The 14,530-nt window shown below is 34.3% G+C and overlaps 2 protein-coding genes and 2 long non-coding RNA genes across 5 annotated transcripts; 2 read left to right on the top strand and 2 right to left on the bottom strand.

Annotated features, from left to right (window-relative positions):
* Positions 1-1,597: 1,597 nt before the first annotated feature.
* On the top strand, positions 1,598-3,419 carry LOC129946987 (uncharacterized). Of its 2 annotated transcripts, XR_008781673.1 has the most exons (6): positions 1,598-1,697; positions 1,849-1,967; positions 2,050-2,278; positions 2,341-2,897; positions 2,958-3,124; positions 3,190-3,419. It is a non-coding gene; the product is annotated as an uncharacterized LOC129946987 (long non-coding RNA). The 2 variants fall into 2 exon arrangements; XR_008781672.1 differs by lacking the exon at positions 1,598-1,697 and having other exon boundaries at positions 1,704-1,967.
* A 995-nt stretch (positions 3,420-4,414) lies between these two features.
* LOC129948019 (uncharacterized) lies at positions 4,415-5,994 on the bottom strand. Its single transcript, XR_008781818.1, has 4 exons — positions 5,792-5,994; positions 5,190-5,731; positions 4,774-5,133; positions 4,415-4,706 (listed from the first exon to the last, which is right to left on the bottom strand). It is a non-coding gene; the product is annotated as an uncharacterized LOC129948019 (long non-coding RNA).
* A 543-nt stretch (positions 5,995-6,537) lies between these two features.
* On the top strand, positions 6,538-7,954 carry LOC129947934 (transcription factor Adf-1-like). Its single transcript, XM_056058706.1, has 4 exons — positions 6,538-6,941; positions 7,007-7,169; positions 7,281-7,812; positions 7,874-7,954. Exons 1-3 carry the CDS (start codon positions 6,806-6,808, stop codon positions 7,780-7,782), a joined length of 801 nt encoding a protein of 266 aa, XP_055914681.1. The 5' UTR covers positions 6,538-6,805; the 3' UTR covers positions 7,783-7,812; positions 7,874-7,954.
* A 620-nt stretch (positions 7,955-8,574) lies between these two features.
* Positions 8,575-10,019, bottom strand: LOC129944909 (putative nuclease HARBI1). The gene is made up of 2 exons (XM_056054571.1): positions 9,568-10,019; positions 8,575-9,514 (listed from the first exon to the last, which is right to left on the bottom strand). Exons 1-2 carry the CDS (start codon positions 9,879-9,881, stop codon positions 8,575-8,577), a joined length of 1,254 nt encoding a protein of 417 aa, XP_055910546.1. The 5' UTR covers positions 9,882-10,019.
* Between the last annotated feature and the right edge of the window lie 4,511 nt (positions 10,020-14,530).

Raw genomic sequence — 14,530 nt, forward strand, 5'->3', positions numbered from 1 at the left:
CTGAAATATAATTTCTTCTCTAAACCAATTTTGTGCAACGAAGAATAATGTTTTTGACATCTGATAAAATTTTGAGAAAAATCTAATTGACAGTTTTTTTTATAAAAAATAAAAATCTAAAAAAAAACATTACTCAAAGTTGGTAAAAATTGAATATCGATTCAAATATCTTTTCAAAAACTTGAAATTTAGGCTTCAAACTTATTTTATCCTATAAGAAATATTGTTTTCAACATTTTGAAGAATGTTGAGAAAAATCGAATTGACAGTTTTTTTACAAAAAATAAAAACCTAAAAAAAAATTTATAAAAGTTGGTAAAAATTGATTTTCGATTCAAATATCTTTTAAAAAATTTTAAATATTGGCTTCAAAGTAATTTTATCTCATAAGAAATATTGTTTTCAACATTTGCTAAAATTTTTAAAAAATCGAATTGACAGTTTTTTTTACAAAAAATAAAACTCTAAAAAAAAAACAATACTAAAACTTGGTAAAAATTTACTTTCGACTCAAATAGCTTTTCAAAACTTAAAAATATTGGCTTGAAACTTATTTTATTTCACAGAAAATATTGTTTTACATATTCAGTAATTTTTATATAAAAATCCAACAGTCCGTTTTTTTCATAAAAAATAAAATCTACAGAAAATAGTACGCAAATTTGGTAAAAATTGATACGAGTACATATAGACAAACTTTTAAGCAAGACAAATCGACAGACGGCATGGAAAGTTATCAGTGTGGGTCGCATCCCAGCCTCTTTTTTAACTTGTGGTCGGAGACTCATATTCATATTTACAGGGAGATGGTCAGACCCTAGTTCATTAAAAGTAAATGGCATGGAACAGTAAGTTGGTATATTTGTATTAAAAAAGTCTAAAGTAGAAGGATTTTAGATTTAGATGTAGGAACATACATATGTATAATTGGGTGGGTATAGTAAAAAAAAAAATTGGATGTGACTCCTTGACATCATACAATACGTTACCCCAGCAATTTGCCCTGAGACAATTCCATAGTCGATGGCGACAGTTTATGTCACCACCAAAAATGACTTTGTTTCGGCTTCTGAATATCTTTTGTTAATCGCTTTTAAATAGAGTAATTTTATCAAGACTTCTATATCCACCCGGAAAGTAGACAGAATAAATACTCACTTTGGAGTCATTTTCCAAAAATTCCATCTATTTCTATTGACTCAATACATCTTAGTTGCAGACATAGAGGAAATATATTATCTAGAGTCCCGACTTAATGGGTTTGCTCTCTTTCGGCCTACAAGCTAAATTGGGAGGATTTTGTCCATACGGATAAGCATGTGTTAGTGGTCCCGTGCATTTCTTATGGGACCAAGCCATTATGAATGTAGTTGTTATGGAATTTGTGCCCACATTGCTCGACCGCGGGGGAAAAAACTATGAGGTGAACTCAGCCGTTCAAAAAAGAGATCCGTTGAATTCAAAAATTGAAAAATAAATGCAATATTTTATGAAAAATTAATTTTGCAACTTCTTTTTAGTGAAAACAGTGCTAAAAATAATATTTAACTGCTTTTGGCAAACAAATTCTATCATTTTTATAAAAAGTTTAGCTAAAAACAGAATAAATCATGCCGAAAGTATAGGCGCACCCTAGAACTGCAATGCGAACGTGGCGCAATTTGAGTTGTACCCAGTTTTGACAGATCAAAAGCGAGGTAAGTATTTTGACAGCGAAAATTAAATTAAATAAATCAAAACAAATAAATCAAAACAAAAGTGAAAATTAATAAAACAAAGTTGTTAATAGTACTCCTGATTAACTGTTTTATCTATATTATATAAATAATTTTATACAAAATGATCCAGAGTCAACTAATTCATCGATCTAAAAAGTGACTTCATCATATCCGAAGAAGTATTTCCCTACGTAACTTGGCTCTAGCTGATAGAGGATTCTTTCAGGATCTCTTTCCAGACACCGCTGGGTAAGTTGTATATTGTTTTGTATGTTTATAAAAACTATAAGAAATCGTAATGAATTATATTCTGTTCTTCTTAAAACGGTAGTCCGGAAATGGCAAAACTTTTCACAGGTAAACAACAAACAATCTACACCGGCTTTGATCAAGCTGCCGATAGTCCAACGTTGACAATCTCCTGGTAATAATTGGACTTCTGCATGGCATCGAGAAAGACACAATCCAATTGCGTTATTTGGAATACGGGTCTTATCGGTAATCCTAGTGGCAAAGCAAAACGAAATAAACTAGGGTTGTCGGTCATTGAGACAAATTAGGTAACTATAATAGAAACCTAATGCGCTTTAAAAACTCAATCGTTTTGATAATCTTTTTTCAGAGTCGTCAACAATGCATCATGGTAAGAAAATCTGAATGTAGAGGACTTTGTTGCCAATATGGGAAGACACTTTCGAATTACTGCTCTCAATATCGTCAGTCCAGTCGCGACTTAATAGTGCAGCTAGAATGAGCTTTACTGAATTCACATAACAAATTTTCCAGGGTTATGACTTGTTGCATTTGCTTCAGAAATACAATTGTCGCTTTCAAATGGGAGGCAGTGAACAATGGGTAACTTAATGACTGGCCACGAACTATCAGCAGAGTAGAAAAAAAGAAATCAGTATTTGGATTGGCACTTCAAATAGTGATCAACGAAGGAGAAGACAAGTTCCGAAAATCTGCTGGCAATGGTATTTGGCTGGACGAAGAAAAAAGTCGCCATTTGTTCTTTATCAGTTCTTTTTGAAAATGCCAGATTCTGAAGTCGAGAAGCTTCTCAAGTTGTTCACTTTTATCCCACAAAGAAGAAATTGCATTTCTCATTGAAGAACACAAAAAAATACCAGAGAAGAGAAAAGCACAAAGAAGATGTGACGCTTCAAGTCTATGGAGGTGATTTTTAATAAACAAATAAATCACTTCTTTTAGCTATTTAAGTTTTTCTCATTCCAGAGGTATGTCTAAAACAAGACGAAAAAGTCACAGCGGCGCTCTATAAGGGAAATGTTGAAGGACTAGGTGAACTGAATTACAACGAAATCCGATCGTTGAGATTTTTTCAGAGCCTGGACTATCCATTCTTGATCTGGCACTAAAAGCTAAATGTTTTACAACTGAGAGTAAGTGAAAAGTGTTAAGTTTTTGCTTCAGGTAATTTATTTTAAAATTAAAATTCTTCTTTCAGCTGATGCGATCAGAATCATCACAACTGGAGGGTTCTATATCAATCAAAAGTAAATGTAGTTTATGTGTTCCGTTCCCATTTTCATATGTTTTGTATTTTATTTATTTATTACATCAATTAGAGTTAAGAGTATACTCAAATAGACTAATGAATATGACAAGTTTTATTTAAAATATTATATTATAAACTAAGAATGTAAAGTTAAAAAAAATAAACTAAGCATACATATATTTGAAGGTATTTCTATTAATATGAAAATTAAAGTCAATATTATTTGATAAGTTATTAATTTCTCTAACACTTCGAGTTAATGGTTCGTTGAAGGCATAGTTCATTCTATGAGCGTTCATTTATTTACTGTTGGTGCTGTTATTGCTTTGTTGCAGCTTAACTTCTGGCTTTTTGGATTTTCAAGTTGTTAATTTCTTATGTTTTCTTTTGTTCATAGTTTTCGATTTTGAATCGATCCGTTCAAAATGGTTAATGTTCCATTTTTGTTGGCAAGGATGAGTATATGAATAAAAACAATTTGTTTAGATTATACAATTAAAATTCACATTAGTTAAAAGTCCTTAACAATAATATTGTATTCTTTTCTGTGATAAGGAATTATTTAAATCATGTAGACTTTTTAATCTAAATTCATGAAATAGCTTTTTTCAAAACAAAAAAATGAGTTATGTATGTTTTTTCAAACCTACAATATTTTTCCTCAGTATTTCGTTCAAATTTGTTTCGTACTTTTTATTACGAATTTGTAGTCTTAGGATAAAACATCAAGTTCCTGTAGTAAATTGAAAATTGACAAAAATAATGTTGAAAAATAGTTTTTTTTTAACTAAAATCGAAGTTCGTATTCGTAATCAGCATCAACAATAAACTCACTAACTTTTTAAAACCATAAAAGTATTACAATTCAAATCTTTAGGTAGAATCAAATGAAACTCATGAGTCTGTTAACCACATGGAATCGCGAAAGAATACACACGAACGTGATGAACCAAAACATAAGAAGAATAAGTATTACAAATATTAAATTTGTAATGCCTCAATAAAGAAAAATATACTTTATACAGCTTATTCGTTTTTCCAACGAACATTTAGTTATGTAAGTCCTATGAAGCAAAAAGCACCAACATCTTTGAATTCAAAACAAATTCCTTTATTATTAAAGTAAAGTAAATCATAAATAATTTTGAATAAAAATGATCCTAGTCAGCAAAGAAACAATAGAATATACAATATATACAAAATTACAGTATAGCTCAAAATAAATAAACAAGTTTTTTGCAAAAAAGATTATTTTCTAGATCTAGGCTTCAATTTGACCAACTTTTACAAAAACTTTCGATGATAATGCGTGTTTTTGACATTCTTTCTTTTCGGGCGTGTAGGTATTCACAAAAGTATATTTTATCAAGAAACTAAGGGTAACATCATCGCCTGGTTTCAATCCTTCTTCAGGTGTGAAGTTCAATTTAATTGTTACGTTATTGGACTTTCTCCAAGTGGTGAATCTATAAAAAAAATAAGAGAAACAACATAGAATAAGAATTTCCAATTCGATTTTTTTTTGTTTTTTACTTTGGTTCCTTTCGTTGAACTTTTATTCGAAGTCGATCATTCGCCGTTCTTCTTCCTTGGTTAGCACTTTCATAATGGTTGTGGTCATATGGTACATCGTTGGGTTAGTTAGCTTGAGGATCAATTCAGTGGACGTGCCAGGCTTCAGTGGCTTTTCACAACGGACAAGCAGAACGTCTGGCACATGGTAGTTAGCAAACAATTGAATGCGATACTTGATCGATCCTGGATGGTACTCCGGCTTGATGACATTGTGTTCGCATTGTCGACAACGTAGAGATCGCTTCTGCTACGAATAGAGGTTGTTCACTGTGAATGGTTGATCGACAGGTTGACCATGACGCTGCTGAATTGTCGTGACTATAAAGAAATTAATTTTCATTATATAAGGAAATCTGAAATGGAAGTTGACTTACTTTTTTTGATGTTGATTTTCTGTATGAAAATCGATGGATTTAATTCGCCGACATTGTCAGTAGCTGCCGAGAGACTGATCTGAATCTGTTTGGCTTCTTGGGGGATTCTTGTCGGGCCAGCTCATTTGCCTCCGAATGATTGACACCGTCAAGCCAGTGCGATCCTTAGGAGCAAAATGAATGGATTCGTTGTAGATTTAAAATTTGAACTCACTTACAGTCAGGGTTGGACATTTTTTGGAGTCTTCCTGCGATTGTATTCTTGTTTTGTTTGAGTCTCTTGCAGAACTGCAGACTGGTAGTACTCTTTACACCTAGAAGATGAAGATTAAGCTAGTTGACTACGATATGAATGTTTCGTTACGTACTTACACAATTGATCGAGAAGGGCGTCAGCGGTCGATTATTACATGGCAAAACTTCCACTTGCATCATTAACTTGGTCGTGTTGTTTCTAATGGTTTTGATGGTGACACCTCCGCCGTCAACACCTGCGGCAGCTATTGCAGTTGAGAAGTACATACAAAAACAATGGGGAGTATCTGTAGTTAAAAACATTGATATTATTTTGTTAAGAGAAATATAATATACATAAAACTTACCTGCAAATCAGCGCCTTGTTTGGTTTGCTTTCCAAATTACTTAAAGGAAATTGCTTCCTGCATTTTGGCACTATCTAAAATGAAAAGAAAGAATATAAAATAAATCCATTATTGTTGCACCTCCTTCACTGCAGTTTGACTTAATTTTTATTCAATGAAGTAAACTTGTATATACCCTCTTCATTATAAAGAATTTTGGTCTGAAAAATATCAAATTATATTAAAAATCAAAACAATTAACAAAAACTTACTCTAAAAATCCGAAACCCATTATTTTGTTTTGCAAAATTGATTGTCATTTTTGACAGGTCACAAAAATTCCATAAGTTTCTTTTTAGCCCAATCCCCCATTTTGCTTTTTTTTCTCCACTCACATGTATTCACCGATAGAGAATTTGTGAGAGTTCACCTCGAATTTGGGAGAGTTCACCTCGAATAAAATTTGAGGGTGTTTCAGGTAGGACGGGTACCGGTCGGGACTCTAGATAATATATTTCCTCTATGGTTGCAGATTGGAGACCGAATGACGGATATCTTTTCTTATGACAACAGCAACACCTCCTTCTCAAGTGGAACTTGATTGTGAGGAAACAGCAGGGCGATTTCTAGTTGTAAGCCTTGGCGGCAGTGGAGGGGGGCGTTGGTTTTTTTTACACGTTTTATTCTTGTCCTTTAAGTAGAGTATATGTATTTTCTGACTTGGGTGTTGCCTTACTGCTGGAACACAATGGTGTCGGAGCCGGAATCGGAATCGGAACTGGAATAGATGTCAAAGTATTCAATATACGCAAATGCAAATGTACGAACACAACGCGACGGAACTGGAATCGGAGCCGCAGCCGGAGTCGGAAGAGTTCACCAACTTTTAACTTTGACGTACAACACTTTTGACGTCTATCATTTTTGGCACATCAAATTTGATTTCGTGGTTGTGTTTCTGCAATTAATTTTTCACTGCGGTTGTTAAAATAAATAAAAAAAAGTAAAAATAAAACAAATAAAAGTTAAAACAAAATGGATGAATGTGAAAAAATTATCCAAGCGGTCGCTGAAAGAGACGTCCTTTGGAATTTAGAGAACAGAAACTATAAAAACAATAAAATAAAGGCAAAGGAATGGGAAGCAATTGCCCAACAATTAAATATGCCAAGTGTGTTTTGTGTGATATTGTTTGTTTTAATTGTTATAATTTATTTTTTGTTTTTTTTTTTTTAGTGGAATTCATTAAAAAAAAGTGGAGAAGTCTGCGAGACACCTACTCCAGAGCCATCTCCAAAAAACCTGTGTCTGGACAGGCAGCCGAATGTGATGATGAGGAAGTTGGGGGAAAGTATTCGGCCCAAATGGAATTTTTAAGAGCACATTTGAGACACCGACAGTAATATAACATACATTATTTTAACACCCCTATTCCCATTGTCAATTCATAATTGACAATCGCAATAGGGGTGTATGATTATTAAGTTATTAAAATTAATTTTTTTTCAAGAACAATTGGAAATTATACACCGTCGCACTATTCTTCAGAGGAAACCCTAACGCCATCGCCAACTCCATTAGCACCTGTTGGTAAAACTTCAAACAAATATTCTGAAGAAGCTCCACAAACTTCGACACAGGCCATGGAAAACTATGGGAATAATCCTGAGCCGGCTTTAAATTCTCCTATACAGACCAATGTGGATAGTGAGCCGTTTTTAAATCCTCCTAAAAGAAGGAGAATAGAAAAACAACAAAGTAAGATAGAAAAAACTTTTGTTAATACTATGATGACGGTTCAAGAGTTTTTGACTAAGCTCCGTGAACCGCCATCAATAATTTTACAGTCTCCTTCGCCATCCCAGCTTACTTCAGAGGACGAATTGTTTTGCTGCTCATTGGTGGAAAAGCTGGCAAAGTTTCCAATTCACCTCCGAAACAGCAGCAAGTTAGAAATGCTCCGATTTCTAAACGAAGTTGAGCTGAATTGGATTCAAGAAGGAGGAGAATAATATTAATTAAAACATGTATCATGTATGTATGTATGTACTTTATATTTTCAAAATTTTCATATTTTTTATACTTATTTCACCACTATTGCAGATTTAATTTCCAAGTACTGAAGACAAATGGAATTTTGAGTTTTGGAAGACAATTACCTATGCAGAGAAATTATGAGAATTGTGTTTTTGAGTTTTCTTTTATATATTTATGAGAACTCATTTTGAGTTTTTTTGTATTTATTTATTTATTTCTACTTTGTTTGTTGTTTGTTTGTTACTCCTGAATTAATAAATTTTACTTTAATTGTTTTCATTGAAAATGTTGTGCTACCTAAGAGAATTCTGTCGGGTTAGTCTGGGGAGGAGGTTCAACTGAAAATTTTTTGAAATAATTTTTTGAATTTAATAGAGTTTACGGAATCAGTTAGCAGACATAAATTAAAACTCCGAACCGTTTGAACCATCTCAATGAAGAGAGTAGTTTTAAAATGACAGTGGTTTGTATGTAACACTTCCAAGAATTTCGAGAGCAAATCATACAAAATTCTTAAAAGTGTTACATACAACCCACCGTCATTTCATAACTACTCTCTTCATTGAGATTGTTCAAACGGTTCGGAGTTTTAATTTATGTCTGCTAACTGATTCCGTAAACTCTATTAAATTAAAAAAAATTATTTCAAAAAATTTCCATCTAAAAATTGTTTGAACTTTTTTTTTGAGAATGAAAAAATTTTAGAAATACTTTTACATGGGAATTTTTTGAAATCATTCTAAAATTTTACATATGTAGATGATTAGTTATTGAGGTTGAAAACTAACTTTTCCCTCGTTCAAAAAATAATTTGTGAGAGTATTTCTCATTTCGGCTGCACCGTCTGCTCGGTTATTTGATCCAAGTCTGCGCACTGGAAGCAAATTAATGCTTTCCTGTCGCCAACCACCATTGAATCGTTCTCCATGCTCATTGTAACTGTCACAATACAGGTCGGGGCAATATGTTTTGGAGTTGTGTACCACATCGGTAATTTTTAAAAAATTATGCAAAATTGTACACGCAAGCACAATTTTGTCGGCACTTTCGGGATGGAATTCAATTGCCTTTCCGAGAATTCGCCATCGAGCCGCTAGGATTCCAAATGTATTTTCAATTACTCTTCTGGCTCTAGATTGCCTGTAATTGAAAACTTCTTCCCGTTTATTCAAAAAAATCCCTGGGTAAGGCCTCATAAGGTTCATTCTCAGCGGAAAAGCACTGTCGCCAACAAAGTAATATGGAACTTTTTTCTGGGAGTTGGGAAGGTTTTCAAGTGGTGGAAAGTTTATGGAATTTGTCAGTATTTTTTTTCCTATTTCGCAATTCCTAAAAATTCCAGCATCACTCTGACTGCCGTATGCGCCAACATCAACAGCACTGAAAGTATAATTGGCGTCGCAGACCCCGAGAAGCACAATGCTAAAATACCCTTTGTAATTTATATATTTAGATCCCGAGTTTGGAGGGCATTTTATTTCTATGTGCTTCCCATCTATGCTGCCAACGCAATTGGGCATGTTCCACCTTTCACCAAACTCTTTACTAATTTTCTTCCAGTCGGATTGATTGAGTTCCGGCATATAAATTGGGGATAAAACATCCCAGAACACCATACATGTTTCAACAATTATTTTTCGAACTGTTGAAGCACCCATCCGAAAAGACCATGCCAAATAATTAGGTGTTACTCCTTGTGACAGATATCTACAAAATTAAACAATCAGAAGTTGAATTGAACAACATAATTATGAACTTACGTCAAGGTTAACACCATTCTACATTCTCGGCTTATAGCTTTTCGAATCGACGATTTCGTCAAACGCTTTTTGACTAAACTCAACAACAAGTTGTATTGGATGTGATTCATTCTTGTTGATTTAAAGAATAGATCAGGATCATTTTCTTTGATGAATTTAAAAGTGGTTTCGAAATACCCCTTTTCATTTCTTTCCTGGTACACTGGCCTCACCCACCACCTTCGCGTATTAACTTTACTATAATATTTTAAATAAATATACGACATTTGAAAAAGAGACATTATTAAAACTAAATCTTCGTTTTCAAAATCCATTTTATTAAATAATTTTAAAACTCAGCCAAACTCAAACCAAAAGTATCAAATCAATAATTTCAAAATGACAACAAAATCTATATCAAACGTCAAAAAGTCGTACGACGTATTGTGTGCGTACTTTTTGTTAACGTACGACAAGCTGTGACAGCTATTCCCACTCCGGCTCCGGCTGCGGCTCCGATTTTTTCATTGTGTTCCAGCAATTAGATCCTAAACTAACATTTAATGAACATACGATTAACTTCATAGTTAAAAAAAGAAAATAGAGTGTTCTGGGTTCTATTAAGAGAGTTGGCCGTAATTTCCGTGATCCATATGTTTTCAAATTACTTTTTGTTTTATTTGTGAGACCGGTCTTGGAATATGCTTGTGCAGTATGGTCACCTTACTACGCTGTACACGTCACAAGACTCCAAGCATTCAGAAAAGATTTTTGCGTTTTTGTCTAGGATCCCTTCCGTTGTTTCATGATTTTCAAACATTACCGCCTTATTCACAAAGACTTTCTCTCATAAATCTTCCTTCTTTGACAAATCATAGGATGTATTTGCAATTTTGTTTTATTGTTGTACAGTCGAACAGTCTCAAGAAACTGAGCAAACATTTCAGAGTTGGATATAATTCAATTTAATTCAAATAATTCAATAGTTGTTCATAAAAAGGAGTTTTTATCGACAATCAATCGAAACTGAAATGGGCATTTTTTGTATGGAATATTTTTGGGTAAAACTGATTATAAGGATGAAACATTTTTTCCACCCAAAATTTTAAATGTCTCTATTTAAACAAAAACTGGATACTTTTATTAATATATGGTATTCTTGCAAAGAAATGTTCTTATATCTTTGTGATAAGCATTTATTCAATTGCTGCGCGTGTTCGACTGCAAAAATTCAATTCAAATATTTTTGATAACCTAATTTTGCAATCAAACAATGTTTGTAATCAAAATGTTCGTATAAAAGAAACAATTTATTGATACAATTTTAAGAGTTATTCGTTCATATCAAATTTTATTAAAACATATTTGAAATATTAAAATGCGTATATTAAAATAATATTGAGCCAAAATAAGTGTAACTTACTAGCAATACCAGAATTCTAAGAAATTTACAATTAACATATACTTAAAAGTACTCAAAAACAATATAATCATGATAATAAATATGTTTTTTTTTGTCTACTTTCGTTTCGTATTTCTGGGAACAATAAAATGTTTAGGTACTTATGTAGCAAAGGCTGTTCTTTTTTAGAGGGATATATAATTTTATGTTGGCAATACTACTTTAACTTGCGGCAATGCTACCAGTGATTTATTTTTGGTTTGGTTTAGTATTTTAAGAATTGAAACCACAGGATCACCTATCAGCGTACATAGATTTGGTAAATGTTCCTATAAACAAGATTGCCGTTGATCCTAATTAGGGAATTATGAAGCTTACTTTTGGTTTAATGAATATTTTCTTTGGGTGAAGTGAAGTCGTTAGTCTACTAATGATTAACCACATTAAGAACAATACTATAAAGGGTGCAGTTTTTTAAAAGCTATAAAAAGGTTTTTCAAAACAAAACACATACAATTCTGAAAAATTTAATAAATATGATTTAAAATCATGAAAAATGAATATAAAATAAACCATCTTCTGATGAGCCCAGCCATTACATCGGGGCGAAACGCATATATGAACACCATGCTGGTTTATTTTATATTCATTTTTCATGATTTTAAATCATATTTATTAAGTTAAACGGTGTTCAGGAAAAACCAATTCGACTGTTAACAGTTAAACATTTCATCTTCAATTCTGAAAAGTGCTTAAAATCTTTATTTGAATCGATACGGTCCATATAATTTAATTTTTGAAGATTTCATGCAAATGTTGACCTTGAATGCGCCTCAAATGGTCCAATTTTGACATACTCTTCCAATGTGACTTGTCTGTATAGAAATTAGCTTACTAGGCTTCGCACCGAACTTGCCTCTTAATAAGTCGATTGATGCGCGACTTATGTTCTTTTATTAATGAAAACACTTTTTAAAAAAAGGTAAAGCAACTTCTTTTATTGGTGTACCAGATTCAACTGACTTATTCTTAATAATAATTTTGGCAAGAAGCTTATGTCGATCGAATGCATTTGCCAATATCAGCAATTTCATCATTTCTTGGAACTCTAACGAGTACAGACGATTGGCAAATGCATTTTATTATTATTTGGTGTCATCGTATTTCCAACACCTGTGGGAACATCCGTTATGTGTTTCCCTGGGTATGCTGACATCGACATAAATCGCGTGCTGTGTGTCATGTGACACCGTCTTGTTGAAACACCATGTCATGGAAGTCAAGCTATTGCATTTTGGGCAAAGAAAAGTCGCATCATGAAGAAGTACGGTCCAATGATGTCACTATCCCATAAACCTCACCAAACTGTGACTTTTTCTAGATGCATTACTTCAGGCTGATATTTGCTCCAAAATCCACAATTCTGCTTATTTCCGTACCCATTGAGTCAAAAACGAGCTTCGTCGCTGAACACAATTTTTTGGTAATAAAAATGGATCTTCGGCCAACTTTCCAAGAGCCCATTCACTAAAAATTGTACGTTGCAGTAGGTCGTTCGGCTTCAATTCTTGCAACAGCTGTATTTTGAAATGCATCAGACCTAGGTTAGGTTAGGTTAATTTATAGTGGCTGTCCAAGATAGAAACGGGCACACTTAGGCCAGTTTAATGACCCATTGTGATACCACATAAATCTTGAGGCTTCCTCCTAAGCTCAATGGAACCAGCTTGAGTCCCTTACGAAACGTAAGAGGCTGATTATACCGATACGATTTAGATCGTTAAAGAAGAATTCTCCTAGTTAATTCTTGCGTTTTCGAGCTAGAGCAGGGCATGTGCAGAGAAGATGAAGAACCGTTTCTTTCTCTTCCTCGTCCATACAGCTTCTGCAAAAGTCATTTGAGAATACGCCTAGTCTCGTGGCGTGCTTTCCTATTAGACAGTGTCCGATTATGACACCTATTATGGAGCTTATATGCGATCTGCTTAGAGAGAGCAAGCACCTTGAACGTTTTATATCCAGTGTTGGCCAGATGTTTTTTGTGGCTTGACACGTGGAGATGTTGTTCCATCTGGTGCCTTCCCTCCTCACAGCGTCTTGCAACAGTTTACAAGTAGCGATTGGTATGCCAGTACTTGCCAAACGTGGTAGCATGGGCTGTACTGTACCGTTCCTGGCGAGTTCATCTGCCTTACAGTTACCTGGAATGTCTCTGTGGCCCAGCACCCAGCAAAGGTGAATATTAAACTGTTGCGCCATCTCCATTAGAGATGATCGACAGTTATGGACTGTTATAGAGTTTGTAGAGACAGAGTCCAGAGATTTGATAGCGGCCTGGCTGTCAGAGAAAATACGGATATCAGATGTTGATATCACGTTTTCTTTGAGCCAAGACAAGACTTCCTCAATCGCCAAAAGTTCCGCTACAATGATTGGGAAGGTGGAATGAGAGACTTAATTTCAGTCGTTCATAGTACACACCTCCACCAACCCCTTCTTTGGTTTTTGACCCATCTGTGTAAAAATGGATTGACTCATCCTCCAAGAATGTCCTATCCTACCAAAAAGATCTGGTAGGTATATAAATCTGGAAGTTTCTGTCGAATTGTAGTTGGGGGATGGTGTAGTCTGTGTGCTTTGGAATTGATTGTAAGTACCTTAGAATTACGGAGTGGCCAATGTTGTTGTTAGTCCACTGTGACGAAGCATTGATGCGAATAGCAGAGCTTGCAGCTATTTGTTTGCTAAATATGTGAAGAGGTGTAAGGTAGAGCAAGGTGTCCAGTGCTCCAGACGGGGTCGTGCGAAGCGATCCGCTTATACATAGGCAGGCTGAACGTTGGACTTTATTTAACTTAGCCCTGTTTATACCTTTCTCTAAAGCAGTCCACCATACTGCCACACCGTACGTTAAAATCGGTCTAATTACCGATGTGTATAGCCAATGCGTGATTCTGGGTTGTAAGCCCCATTTTTTACTAATAGCTTTTTTGCAAGAAAAGAGAGCTACAGTAGCTTTTTTGACTCTTTCCTGTACGTTGCGTTTCCAATTTAGTTTTTGTCTAAGACAAGACCCAGGTATTTAGCCTCGTCTGAGAATTTTAATTGGATTCCTTTAATGTAAGTAGGGTTGACAAATAGAATTTTGTATCTCCTCGAAAATAAGACCAGATCTCTACTAACGAATCGTCTGCTAGAAGAGTTGCCAAGTTTTGAGTTAATTATTCTGCTAGTAGGCATTAAATGAATTAACTCCCGAAGCGAACTCTCTACATTTAGAGATGTCAGTGCAGAAGTGATTGCAGATGTGTCCACGTTGTTAAAGGCACCTTCGATGTCAAGGAAAGCAACCATAGTGAACTCTTTATGATGGAGGGAATATTCGATGGTGCGTACTTAAGTGTGTAACGCTGTTTCCACCAATTTACCTTTACAGCAGGCATGTTGAGACGAAGACAGAAGTCTTGCATCGATACGTGCTTAAATGGATTTCAATCAATCTTTCCAGGGTCTTAAGAAGGAATGATGATAGACTTATAGGTCGTAAATCTTTAGGATTGACTTGGGAGCATTTACCTGCTT

Source organism: Eupeodes corollae, chromosome 2, assembly GCF_945859685.1.
Source record: "Eupeodes corollae chromosome 2, idEupCoro1.1, whole genome shotgun sequence".
NCBI classification, from domain to species: domain Eukaryota; kingdom Metazoa; phylum Arthropoda; class Insecta; order Diptera; family Syrphidae; genus Eupeodes; species Eupeodes corollae.

Excerpts from the sequence above, each read along its gene's own strand:
- LOC129944909 (XM_056054571.1), bottom strand. The coding sequence starts at position 9,881 with ATGGATTTTGAAAACGAAGATTTAGTTTTAATAATGTCTCTTTTTCAA. Across the intron at positions 9,515-9,567 it reads AGAATGGTGTTAACCTTGAC|ATATCTGTCACAAGGAGTAA; the intron begins GTAAGTTCATAA and ends TTAATTTTGTAG.
- LOC129947934 (XM_056058706.1), top strand. The coding sequence starts at position 6,806 with ATGGATGAATGTGAAAAAATTATCCAAGCGGTCGCTGAAAGAGACGTC. Across the intron at positions 6,942-7,006 it reads CCAACAATTAAATATGCCAA|TGGAATTCATTAAAAAAAAG; the intron begins GTGTGTTTTGTG and ends TTTTTTTTTTAG. Across the intron at positions 7,170-7,280 it reads GCACATTTGAGACACCGACA|AACAATTGGAAATTATACAC; the intron begins GTAATATAACAT and ends TTTTTTTTCAAG.